The sequence below is a fragment of the Tenrec ecaudatus genome, chromosome 6, assembly GCF_050624435.1.
Source record: "Tenrec ecaudatus isolate mTenEca1 chromosome 6, mTenEca1.hap1, whole genome shotgun sequence".
NCBI lineage: Eukaryota > Metazoa > Chordata > Mammalia > Afrosoricida > Tenrecidae > Tenrec > Tenrec ecaudatus.
In genome coordinates, this window is record NC_134535.1 from 12,921,490 (window position 1) to 12,934,599 (window position 13,110).

The 13,110-nt window shown below is 57.8% G+C and overlaps 1 protein-coding gene and 1 pseudogene across 1 annotated transcript in view; one reads left to right on the forward strand and one right to left on the reverse strand.

The window, feature by feature from the left end:
- Nucleotides 1-1,388: 1,388 nt before the first annotated feature.
- CARD10 (caspase recruitment domain family member 10) overlaps nucleotides 1,389-13,110 on the forward strand; it is a 30,014-nt gene continuing 18,292 nt past the window's right edge. The window contains exons 1-6 of the mRNA XM_075550962.1: nucleotides 1,389-1,732; nucleotides 2,549-2,686; nucleotides 4,299-4,624; nucleotides 11,068-11,259; nucleotides 12,211-12,366; nucleotides 12,925-13,050. Of these exons, the coding sequence (XP_075407077.1) occupies nucleotides 1,498-1,732; nucleotides 2,549-2,686; nucleotides 4,299-4,624; nucleotides 11,068-11,259; nucleotides 12,211-12,366; nucleotides 12,925-13,050 (1,173 nt within the window). The 5' untranslated portion in view covers nucleotides 1,389-1,497. The remainder of the gene's footprint in view (nucleotides 1,733-2,548; nucleotides 2,687-4,298; nucleotides 4,625-11,067; nucleotides 11,260-12,210; nucleotides 12,367-12,924; nucleotides 13,051-13,110) is intronic.
- On the reverse strand, nucleotides 9,663-10,604 carry LOC142450535 (U3 small nucleolar ribonucleoprotein IMP4 pseudogene; annotated as a pseudogene).

Below are 13,110 nucleotides of genomic sequence, written 5' to 3' on the forward strand. Positions count from 1 at the left end.
TTTCTGCGCCCCTGCTTCCTCCTCTGTGCATTGAGGAATCTGCGCTTGCTGCTTGCTCCCTCCCGCTGACAACAAAAACAAAAACAAAAGAGCCTCTGGGCTTCAGGAGGCCAGGGAATGGCCGTGTCTTGATCGCAGGACTTCTCAGAGCCTCTGCCCGTGGAAAACGCTTACTTTTTTCTTTCTTTCTTAGTTTCCCCACTCATTACCGTTTTACATTAGTAGGAGGCATTTGTCACAATTAATGAACCAACTTTTTTTTTTTTTTGGCGTGGGGAGGGAGTGTCAGTCCTCCTGCAGCTGCTTCAGCAGGTCTGGAAAGGGTTTGGGGGGGCCTCCCGCCTGTGCACGACGTGCCCTCTGCCCCTCACCTCCATCCAGCAGACGCTGTGGGCAGTATCTAATGCCCCGCAAGATGGAATCTCTTGCCGGCAGATAGGAACACGGCCACAACCCTCATCAGAGTAAGCAATCACGAATTTCCATCGAACCCCTCCCCCCACCCCTACCCCTGCATCTCTGAGGTCAGAGGGAACCTCTTTGGGGAAATCTCAGGCTCCTGATCCCCAAGTTCCCCGCGGGGGCTTTCTTTATAGAGAAGAGTGAGCCATGGAAGCCTGGAAGCAGACTCTCCCTTCCGAACAGGTAGGCATGACCTCTGCCCTGTGCTGCCCAGTCAGGGGTTGGTCTGAGGTCAGTTTGGCCGCCAGGGGGGCAGCAGCCAGGCAGGGATTAGGTCTCTCTGCTCCCGGCAGGACTCCCCACAGCCGTGGGGAGGGGTTCCTGAAACAGGGAGGTCTGGATGGTCATTTCCTGGGGGAAGGAGCAGGTGGAACCCGACGCCCAGTGCAGGGGGTGAAGGGGGGTCTTGGTGTGTGTGTGCGCGCGCGCGCGCTCGCCAGGTGCATGCATAGCTGGGGTGACGGGGCTGGTGCTGAGTCCGTGCGGTCGGGCGTAGTCGGGCGCCCGCACTCAGTGCCCGCCGGGCCCGGGGAGCGGGCGCGCGTCCCCAGGTGGCTCCGGCCTCCAGGCCCCGCCCCGCGACGCCGGGCCGGCAGGTGTGGGCGGGCTCGGGGTCCCCGCCGCGCCGGGCCGGGCCGGGAGCGCCGGCGGGAAACAGGAAGCGGGGGGGAGGCGCGGCCGGACGGCCGGGGGCGGGCGTGCGGGCGAACCTGCGGACAGCGGCGGTGGACGCGGGCCCGGGCTCGGCGGCGATGTGGGGCGGCCCGGGCAGCCCCGGTGGCCTCGGGGACAGGGGCGGAGTCGGGGGCGCCGCCCCCCTGCGCCGGCGGAGCCGCCGCCCGAGCGCAGAGCCGGGAGCCCGAGGCGGCGGCGGCGGCGGCGCGCAGGGCGAGTCCGGGGCGCAGGGCGAGTCCGGTGCGCGGGGTGAGTCTGGGGCGCGGGGCGCGGGCAGGGGCCGCGGGGCGACGCCCCTCCGAGGCCCCGGAGCCGGCTGATCCCCGCGCGCCTCCGCCCGCAGAGCCCAAGGACGCGGCCATGCCGGGCCGGGCCGAGGCCGGGGAGCCCGTGGAGGAGGCCGGCGCGGGCTCGGGGTCCGAGGCGGAGGAGGACGCGCTGTGGGAGCGCATCGAGGGCGTCCGGCACAAGCTGACGCGCGCCCTGAACCCAGCCAAGCTCACGCCGTATCTGCGCCAGTGCCGGGTCATCGACGAGCAGGACGAGGAGGAGGTCCTGAGCACCTACCGCTTCCCGTGCCGCGTGAACCGCACCGGTGAGCCGGGCGCCCACTGCAGGGCCGGCCGGGCTGTCCTCCCGTGGCCGCCCTGGAGCGAGACCAGGGGTCAGCTTCCCAGGGCCGCCGGCGCTACCTCTGTCTCGGGCCGGCAGGCTGGCTGTGCCCACCAGCCAGCTGCCCCGCGGGAACTCCGTGCCCACACTGGCGCCAGGGTTTTGCCTGCCTTTGGGGGTTTCTGCCCACTTCCTGGGCCCTCGTGAGAGCCGGACTTGCATGTGGCCGCCGTACCCTCTGATCCTCTGGTTTCTGTCTGCCTCCCCCCCTCCTGGGCCCCACACCCTCCAGGGCTCCTTTTTCCTCAAGTGCCCCAAGTCATTTCGGGGTCACCCAAGCCCCTCTCGCACAGGTTTGTCGGTCTGAGGATGCCTTCTGCATCTGAGAGAAAAATACTTCTTTGCTTTGGGGCTGAATGGGGCTTTCTCTGTGCTGTGCGTTAACGTCACAGGCTGGGTCCAAGGCTGCATTTTCTGACACATGGTGTGTGTGAGTGTGTGTGTGTGTGTGTGTGTGTGTGTGAGAGAGAGAGAGAGAGAGAGAGAGAGAGAGAGAGAGAGAGAGAGAGAGAGAGAGAGAGAGAGAGAGAGAGAGAGAGAGCCAGAGAGCCCCCAGGGATCTCCTGGCTATGCAGACAGCTCCCCTCCCTGATGTGTTCAAACAGGCCCCTGTGTCTGTGTGTCATTGACATAAAAATGTAGGGAATGCAGGCCCCCAGGGAAGAAGTGGCCAGGTGGTGGTGGGGGGAGCCCCCACCTTGACCTCTGGTGATCCTGATTCTCTACCAATACTCCCCAGGCCGCCTGATGGACATCTTGCGCTGCCGGGGCAAGAGGGGCTACGAGGCCTTCCTGGAAGCCCTGGAGTTCTACTACCCTGAGCACTTCACCCTGCTGACCGGCCAGGAGGCCGCCCAGCGCTGCTCCATGATCCTGGGTGAGGCTCCTCACCCCAACTTTGGGGGGCACTCCCATTATGCCTGCTTAACAAACAGGGGGAACTGAGGCACAGAGAGAGCTGATGCAGCCTGCCCAAGGTCTCACGGCACATGAGGCTGGCGTCCTAACCCAGCTGGCCCCCAGGCTTAACCTGACTCTCTTCCTCAAAAAACAAATATTCTCAGACGTATATGTATTGGGGGCACTCACTCCGATTTAGGGATATGTTTCTTGTGTAAAATAGTCAAACACCGCAGGAGACTTTAGCATCAGAAGATAAAACGCACACACATGTGGAAATTGACAGGTTATCCACATGGTCAGCAGTTCGAAAACACCCAAACCACCTGTACCTCCTGGGGGTAGGGGGCAGAGACTGGGCTTTCTACTCCTGTAAACAGCTGCAGCCTCAGAAACCCACAGGGGGCCGCTGTGAGTCAGCACTGACTCAATGGCAGCGAGTTAAAGAAGAGCTCAAGAGAAATAGAAAAGGGCTTCTAAGCAGCCCTGCGCTTCTTCCCCCAGCTCTGCACTGCTGCCAGAGTTAGGAGAGACCCCTTTTTCTTTGCGTTTGTAGACTCATAGATGGGGTTGAGGGAATCCAGCACTGAGGATCCCCTTACAGATGATGAGTTGGATACAGGTTCAAGGGAGCTTGGCCAGCATATCTTCCTATATTGGATGGAAACCAGCCCCCAGGGAAACTCTTTACATCAGATCGCCAAACCAAAGCCTGACCAAAGTGACATATAATATTAACCATAACAGGGATGCTGAGAAGTATAGTTCATGAGTATGTGTGTTTTAAATGTGAAACCAATGTACTTCCCACCAGCAGTGTGTGAGAGCCTCCTCTGCTCTATTCTTATAAACTGAGTATCACTTGAAAGTATTTTGACCAGTATAAGAAAATATAATATGTATCACTGCTTTAAATTTGTGCCTGAGAGATGCAGTTCACTGCTTACTGGCTAGCGAATCTTGGGCCAATGACCTTTTTTGAGTCTTAGTTTCTGTCTTTCAAAGTGGGTGTAACTATAGTACTACGCTTACAGCCTTGGCATGCAGCTTAAATAAGTGTGTTCATGAATCTAACGCAGAGGATGAAGTCAGCAAACGTTAGTGGCTATTGCTATCGTCGCTGAGGAGTGTGAGCATATTTTCCTTTGTTGATTAGACATTTATATTGTGAGATATTGATAGCTTTTGCCTATTGCTGTTAGGTTGCTTACCGTTTTTCCTTATTGATTTGTAGGCACTCTTTATATTATAGATTGTAAGTGACAGAGCCTCTGTTCTATATCTTATGAATGTTTCCATTGGCTCCATCGTTGTCTTTTAACTTTGTTGATTGTATCTGTCATCACTCAGAGGTTCCCTTTTTTCCGCCCGTATGGATTAGGGATTTGCCCATCGTTGAGGGCTCCTGGATTTTGTGGCCTGTGTAGGAAGGTCTCCCCCACCCTCAGCATTATGAAAACATAGTCCAGAGTTTTCTTCTAGCATGTCTATGGTTTGTGTTTTTCTGTAACGTCTGCTATCCCCTTGCATTTCATTTACCCGACCTGGATTTCCTGTCTCCTGCAAACCCTCCACGCCCAACCACATAGATGAAGAGGGACCCGAGGGCTTGACCCAGTTCCTGATGACAGAGGTGCGGCGACTGCGGGAGGCCCGAAAGGGCCAACTGCAGCGGGAGCAGCAGCTGCAGGCCAGGGGCCGGTTGCTGGAGGAAGAACGGGCAGGGCTGGAGCAGCGGCTGCGGGAGCAACAGCAGGCCCAGGAGCGCTGCCAGCGGCTGCGGGAGGACTGGGAAGCCGGCAGCCTGGAGCTGCTGCGTCTCAAGGATGAGAACTACATGATCGCCATGCGCCTGGCACAGCTCAGCGAGGAGAAGAACTCGGCTGTGCTCCGGAGCCGGGACCTGCAGCTGGCGGTAAGCCCTGGTTGAGTGGGTGGGTGGACAGGCAGAGAGGGGCAAGTCTCTGCAGAAAATAATGGCGCTATAGTAGCCCACTCATGGAATCCTGGTGGCGTGGCGGGTTATGTATTGGGATGCTAACCACAAGGTCAGCAGTTCGAACCCATCGGCCGCTTTACAGGAGAGAGATGAGGCTTTCTATTCCAGTAAAGAGTTACCATCTTGGAAACCTTCCAGGACAGTTCTACCCTGTCCTCTAGGGTTGCTATGAGTCGGAATGGACTTCAGGCAGTGAGTCTGAGTTTTTCCAAGCTGACTGGTCAGTTCATATCCCACAGTCACCATGTTCTGGTTGTTGGACTAGGAGCAAGTCCCTTGCGCCTCGCTTTTCTGGTCTGTAACATGGGGAGGCTGCTAACATTCATTGGTGTTTAACAGCAGTTCCCAAGTTGGAGCCGTTTTGCCCCGTGGAAACATTTGCCCATATCTGAAAACGTGTGGTTTTCACCGTGGGGAGAGGAGGGGACCGTGCTACCCAGCACCTTGAAAGAGAGGCCAGAGCTGTGCCTACTCATCCCATGGGTTTTAAAAGACAGCCTTCCACCACCCAAAACCATCCGGCCCCAAATGGTCCAGGGGCCTGCGTTAAGAAACCCTGGTTGTGCGTCCCCGGAGCCCAAAATGTGTGTGGCGACTAGCCGGGCTTGTGGACGGGTTCATCAGCCAGGGCTGACTGCGCGCCACGCCGTTTCCACGCAGCGCCTCGCCTCCTCACTGCGCATGCTATTCCCTGAACAGTCCACGCAGACACAGAAGGGACTTGCTCAGGTCGTGCAGAGCGCCGGGGGCACAGCCCCGATTTGAGCCGGGTCCTCGTGGTGCCGCTCTGGCTAACAGGGCCGTCATTCTGCTCGCTCCCTTTCCGGGGGGTGGACTCTCCCTCCTTCCCCTTGGACAGCAAGTGGGGCCCGGTCTCTTAGAAGCTGGGCCCGACCCGGCTGGACTCATTGGGCTAACTGGCCTTGGCGTGGGGGAGTGTGGTATGTACTGTCGTGGGGAGTTGCCCCAGGTTGCTAATGAGCGAGTGTGTGCCAAGGGAAAAGTGACGTATGAGCTCCACTCTGGGGGCTGTGGAATGTGTAGCCCTGCTCCTCTCCCCCGCAGCCTGGCCAGTGGCTGCGGTGTGTGACCACGGTGACAGTGGGCACACTGCTGTGTCCATGTGGGGCAGGTTGGTGTCTGGGAGAAATGAGCCGGCGCTAGGGGTGACTGTGGAAGGGCTCGGGCCGCTGATCTTGCTTGAGGGGGTAAGTAGGCAGTTTGGGGTGCAGAGGCGCATGTGAGGCTGTTGCCTGGGGGGTCGTCGGTGTGGTGTTTGGTGTGAAGTGGAAGTCGCCTGAGGGCCGCAGTGGCCATCAGGCTCAGGGTCCAGGCTGTTGCTGTGGTGACTGGACAGTGACACGGGCCAGGATTTCCTCCCTGTGCCTCAGTTTCCTCTTCTTTGAAGTGAGCTTCCCAAGGGTGCTATGACCCTCATAAGTTTCCCAGGTCGTGGGGGTCGGAGGAGGGGTGCTGCTATACCCTCCATTTATGGATGAGGAAGCTGAGGCCCCTGAGGTGGTGCCTGACTGGTGGGGGTCAGGGTATGCCCTGGGGGGAGAATCTGAGTGTGCTGGGTGCCCAGGGTCTGTTCTGGACGTCAGAAGAGCACATTGGCTGGGGGTTGGCTAGGCTGCTTCTAGAATCACACAAGGGCTACATCTCTCTTTGCGGAAGGAGTGTGTGTGTGTGGGTGGGGGGGGAGGGGCAGGGAAGAGGATGAGGGAGAAAATGATATGAAATGAATCGATAAGATTCCTCTCCTTCAAACTCAGCTCCGCGGGCAGGGTGGAGAAGCAGGAGCAGCGGCTCTGCAGGGTTGCTGAGCCTATGACTCGGTCTAAGGCGCCTCCACTGGGTGGGATTGAACCCCCAGCAAGCTGGGGAGGGGGCTCCGTGGGGACACTGCTGAATTGGAGGAGGGCCTGTCTCGGTGGGCTTCATCACCCCGGAACAGTGGCCTTCTCTTCTTGGAGCTTTGCCGCCACACACGAACAAAGGCACGGCAGCTGGTTCTTCACGCAGCAGCTGACGGCACCGCCTCAGCAGCTTGGGCCTGCCCCCACCCCCCCACCCCGCATCCCGCAGGTGTGCCTGTGGCTGGGATTTAATACCGTGTTTTATAAGGTGCAAACTTAATGAGCTGGTATTTCTCAGCAACATAAACTTCAGGCACGTGCGCTGTAATTTTGTGCTAAGTGAGTTTGTACGCCAGGATTAAATACATCCTCCTTTTTGGGTGTGCGGCGGCGATGCCGACGCCTGGTGCCCTGTCCCCTGCTCCCCCAGGGGAGGGCAAGGCGGCTGTGGTTGCATGCGGCTGCAGCCTGCTGGGAGGGTGTGGCCACGCTGGCCCTCACTAGCTGTCCGCCTCAACGCTCACAAAGCATATTTTGTGAGGGGAAAGGAATGCGGAGTCATGGATTTCTCTGGAGTCCTCTGCAGAGGAGGGGCGGATGGCTCCCTCGTTCCTGACGCTGCCTGCCTCAGCCTCCTGCCTGCAGTGGGGGCTGTGAGCCATTTTCCAATAGCGGCCAGGGACTCTCCGGGGTCACCAGACAGACCCTGGGTGCGTCAGAGCGCAGTACCGTTACGCCTGGCTAGGGCGACTTTTGCCAACGCTGGCTTCACGTTCCTGGCCACCTGCTACTGCTTGTAGCCCTCCACCCTGAGTGCACTACGTCAGCCGGGCCGCCTCTACACTGACTGAACTGGTGACAGCCGGGGTTCTGTGATGACAGTCAGCCCCTGGCAGCACTCAGCTGTACCATAGCCTGAGGCATCTGTCCACCCGCTCCCTCATTGGGTTCTTGCAGATAACTTTGGGAGGCAGGCATCGGGCTGGGATCGACTGGGCCTGTTTTGTGTGTCTGTGTGTGTGTGTCTGTCTGTGCCCACGCAAGTACGCACCACAGGACAGGCCCCAACTCTGCAGGGACAAGTGTGTGACACTGCTGGCATGCTTTTAAGTGGCACAACCATTCCAACTTCCCCCCCTTCTCTCTCTCTCTTTCTCTCTCTCTCTCTCACACACACACACACACACACACACACACACACACACGGCTCCACCACCAGGAGGATAAACACACAGCCCCCGAGCCGCAGTCTCATCTAACCTTTCAAGTTGCCCTTGGCAGTGTGGCCTGGCAGGGCCCCGTGGTACTGGTGCAGACACAGGCGTTCCCAGGCAAGGCTCTGATAAGGATTTCTTCCCGGGGGATGAGACTCCAGGCTATCCGACAGTGTGTGTTGAGCTTAGAAAATGTGTGCTCTCAGAGCCACTGCCCCGTCCCCCGTATGGCCGAGGAGGCCCAGGGACAGGGTGGACTCGTGAGCTGCCCAAGGACACATGAAGTCAGAGGCAGACCCCTGATGCCTCCTGTCCATGGTCCAGCCCTCCTTCCCCTCCGACACCCTGATACTCGGCCCGTGGACTGGACAGGTGGCCCCCACTTGATGCCAGAGGCCCACTCCCCTGAGACCCCTTGTAGGCCGGGTCTGATGTTGTGTGAGGACCTCGTTTCTCCTTGTGTTTTGATGCCTTTTCTCATCAGCATCCTCTTGCATCCTATCTTGTTTTTGTTTTATAAATCCCACCTTGAAGGGTTTTCATACCACGCATGTGAGACACATCTTAATACATAATATCTACGTTTAAAAAAAACCACACTGGCATCACAAACACGTCCCCCGACAATGACACCAAGCTGGGCAACGTGGGCGTCTGGTCACTGTACCTGTGATCGCACGGCTGGGAGGCTCAGGAGCACCCGGGCCCTCCCCGGGGTTTCTCATGGTACAGTTCACAGTCACAATGCTTGGCCTCCCCCCTGCCTCCCTGCTGTCGTTAGCAAAGTGGTAAGTGTTCGGGGCTCAGCTTTTCATGCCATTGAAACCCCTGATTTCATTTTAGAAACAAACACGCAAACCCCGAACCTCCAGCGAATCCTTTGACGAAGGAGCCCCGGAGGCGCTGTGCGTTCCGAGTTGGGCTGCTACCCACAAGGCCCACAGTGACCACGCCTGCCGCTCGTGGCAGAAAAGAGACTTCTACTCCCATTGAGTGATCTCTGTAGACCATGGGACTTCCCCTCCCAGAAGGGTCACAAGGAAGGGATGCCTCAACCAGGGCACAGTAGAGCACCGATGAAACACACAATATTCCTCTGGTTCCTTGAGGCTCCCTCAACCCCACATCATGATCCCAATCCTGCCCTTCAGTTCTGCCTGGACCGGAGCATGTCCACTGGTACAGATAAGAGCTCACGGCACACGGAATCCAGGCCAGAGAAACTCCTCAGGAACAGAAGAGGGAATATCCCTACCAGGAGGTTGCAAGATGGGGAGAGGAGAGGAGGGAGGGGGAACCGATTGCAATGATCGACACATAACCACCCCCCCACCCCGAGGGGCACGAACAACAGAAACCATGGGGGAAGGGAGACAGTGGTCAGTGTAAGATATGAAAATGATCATTCATAATTTATCAAGGGGTCATGAGGGTGAGGAGGTGGAGGGAGGGAAAAAAGAGGAGCTGATACCAAGGGTTCAAATGGCAACATGTGTATAAATTTGCTTGATACAACTAATGTATGGATTGTTAAAAGAGCTGTCAGAGATCCCAATAAAATTATCTTAAAAAATAAAAGTTACAGTCTCAGAAACCCACAGGGCACATCTCCCCTGCCCCGTAGAATCGCCGTGAGCTGGGATCCCCGGGGCGGCAGGGAGTTTGGGTTTTTAAGTCATCCTTTCACTGTAAAAACTTTTCTTCCACATCTTTTTCCTCTTCTTGGTATATTTTTTCCCTTCAGCTTTTTTTTTAAGTGGCAAACAGGATTTATTTTGATTCCTCCTACAGAACCCATAGCTCACAATGGATGGATGTATGGATTGTGATAAGAGCTGTACGAGGTCCCAATAAACTGACCTAAAAAATAAAGATACATAGCTACACGTCCACGAGTCTGTAACAATGCCATTTTCTGTGCTGCAAGCCCACGTCTCTGACCAATAAACAGAGCTCAGTCAGCACCCACGAAGACCCTCTTGCGTGGGGGTATGGGGGCCAGCGCCGCTCAACATCCGTGGTAGCCTCCTGTTCCGACGTGCCCAGGCGAATCATGCACAACTTTAGCTCAAAGCGAGGTCCAGCTTCAGTCAGCTCCACATTGTGGTGGTCCGCCTTCTGCTAGGTGTGGTGTCGGAACGAGATGGCGTCATCCTGGTTTGCAAAGGTGATGATGATCCTGCGGCTGTCATCTTTGGGGACAGGGAACAGGTACTTCAGGGTGTCAGAGACCCGCTTGCCCAGGCGGGAGGAGAAACCGTGCATAATGAGGTGGGGCTTGGCTTCTGACATTGTGCCCAGGTCAGGGACATCGTGCCGCATGACGACGTTGCAAAGGGTGAAGTGTGCAGTGGGGCTGAACGGCAGGGGGCTGATAATGAGCCCCGCTGGCATGCCACGGTGCTTGTGAACCACCAGCAAGTTGGTTACTCCATTGGCTTTGCAGGCTCGCACCAGCGCGCCCACCTCATGCCAGCCTCGGTTCATGCGCTGTGCACCTGGGAACACCAGTTTCGGTTGCTTTGCAAACATCTTGAGGCGGGAACTGGGATCTCGGGAGGTGGTGGTCATGACCTTGGGGTCTGTAAGCCCTGCCCATCGATATTCATCATCCGCATGGCTGGTTACCCCTTCACCACCAGCCTCATCAAACTCCAGGGACCCATGTAGCGCTACAGCCTCACTCAGTGGGAATCAGGCAGTTCTCTTTGAGCACGCCGGAGCCGCTCCTTCTTCTCCTGGGCAGTTCGCTGCGCTTCATTGGGGGTCTTGTGGTACAGGTACAGGTACTTGTGGGCTCAGGCGAGCCTCCCGGTACAGCATCCTGAGCGCCCCTTCCACGTGGGTTTCTGAACATGTGGATTTTTCCCTTCAGCATTTCTTGTTGCATCTTCTAATCCCACTATATCCTGATTGGGATCCCCTTCTCCATCCTCAGCCCCGCTCAGTAGCCCTGCAATGCAACTTTGTATCCAGTGCCTGTTAGTGACAGGAAGAGTTAGAAAAAGGAAACAAAACCCAGGCAGCCTTGGGGTCTGCAGGATTGTTGGGCAGGCAAGCTTGCTGTGACATATCCTATCCACCCCCAAGTCCTTGAAGCGGGGTGTCCTTGACCTCGCTGCAACCCACCCTCCCTTTGTGCTCACCCAGGCTGTCCCTTCTCCAAAGTTCAGTCTGGGGGAGGATGCCTCTTCTGGCCCCTCAGGAATCTGGGAGGAGTGAGGGAGCTGGCCCAGCTGGTGGCTGCTAGTGTGTCCCCCGGGCTGACCCCTGTCCTGGGCTGCAGGTGGATCAGCTCAAGCTCAAGGTGAGCCGCCTGGAGGAGGAGTGCACCCTGCTGCGCAGGACTCGGGGGCCGCACCCTGGGGCTGAGGAGAAGGAGAGGGAACCAGAGGGCATGGACCTGGTCTCGGAGCTGCGGGCAGAGAACCAGCGACTGACCACATCCCTGCAGGAGCTGCAGGAGGGCCTGCGGCAGGTACCTGGGTGGCAGGTGGGGTGTTGGGGGTGCTTGCTGGGGCTCCTCCCATTCCTTACTCCATCTCCCTAAGGCCTGGACAGGTGAGGATTCCAGAAGTGGGGGGTCTGAGGTCTGGTCAGCATCCCGCTGTGTACCCTCTCCGGTCTGGGGTCCGAGTCTGGGGTCCGCCTCTCAGAAGTCTCTGAATCCCCAGAAACTATACACCTCCTTTCTTGTGCGTGAGTGCTTTTCTGGCACGAGGGTCCCCAGCTTTCCTTTGGTTTTTTGGGTAGTCTGTGACCCTGGAGGAGGAGTCTTTGGGTGGTACAAACAGTTAAGTGCTCAGTTTCGAAACAGAAGGCTAGCAGCTAGAGGCTGGACCTCGAGGTGCTGGGGAAGAAAGACATGGCAGGCTCCTTCCCCCAAATAGCAGCCTAGTTCTACTCTGATGCACATGGGTGCCAGCCATCTGAGAGCCCCCTGAGCTCTGGGTGACCCAACCTGGCTTGGTGGCCTGGCAGGCCTGCCTCCTGCTCAGAACTCCTCTTACCAACCCAGGAAGTGGGGGCCTGGGAAGTGGGGGCCTGCTGTATTTTGTGCGGTTGTGGGTTCCCTGGCTGGGGTGTGCGATTGGGGGCTGGTCCTTGGACCCAGGGGCCACTTCCGGGGCCAGACTCAAGCTTTGGGATGGGCTGCCCTTTTGCTAGCTTTAAGCATTGGGTGGGGGCCAAGAAAGAGCAGGGCTTGGATCGAGTTAAAAATATGGTCCTGACCCAACTTGTTAGGAGCACACCCTCCTGCACACACCCTCCTGCATCACGGGTCCCCATGCTTCCTGGAGGCTGGGTGGGGCTGGTGCAGCTCCAGGTCTCCCCAGGTCAAGGCCTGGTGGGACAGGGCACAGGGCTCAGGGTTTCCGGCTCCCTTTTCCTCCCCACACTCAATGCAGCCCTGACTTCTGACCCCTAGGAGGCAGGCCGGCCGGGAGCCCCGGGCTCGGAGCGCATCCTCCTGGACATCTTGGAGCACGACTGTCGCGAGGCACAGGACAGCCGGCAGGAGCTGTGCCAGAAGCTGCATGCTGTGCAGGGGGAGCTGCAGTGGGCGGAGGAGCTGCGGGACAAGGTCGCTCCCCGTGCCCCTTCCCCACCTGACGGCCCCCACCTTCCTTCTGCTAGCAGCCCAGCCCCTGCGTAGGAATCCTTGAGCTACCTACTGGGTGCCAGACCCTGTGCTAAGAAGTAGCCATTCACCCATCCTCAAATGCTTAATCAAATGTTCTGGGTGCCCAGGGGTACATCGGCGAGCACAGCAAAGGTGGCCGCTTCCATGTGGGGGACAGTCCAACAGGGGAGATGGGGGCTGACATGCACATGAAGAGAGCTCGTTGTTTGGGTGCTGTACAGAGGAGCTCTGGAGAGCCCAGGGAAGGGATAGCGAGCTGGTAGACTGCCTCGCAGTAGCCAGGAGAGTGGAAGTAGCTTATTATTTACCCACTCGCTGGATTGGACAACTGAGGTCCAGCTGGCTGATTGAAATTGGGCTCAAGGCTACCTGCCCCTAGAGCCTGGTCTCTCTCATGGGAATGTGGTCACCTGCTGGGTAACCTCCCCACCGCCATGCACACACACACTTGGGCTCCGTGGCTGGCACTGTGGTCCAACCAGCCAGTCCTACCCACAGTACCTGCAGGAGATGGAGGACCTGCGGTTGAAGCACCGCACACTGCAGAAGGACTGTGACCTGTACAAGCATCGCATGGCCACTGTCCTGGCGCAGCTGGAAGAGATCGAGAAGGAGCGGGACCAGGTGAGGCTGGCTGCCGCGTGTGTGCATGTGTGGCTCTGCCATCTCTCAGGGGTGCAAGAG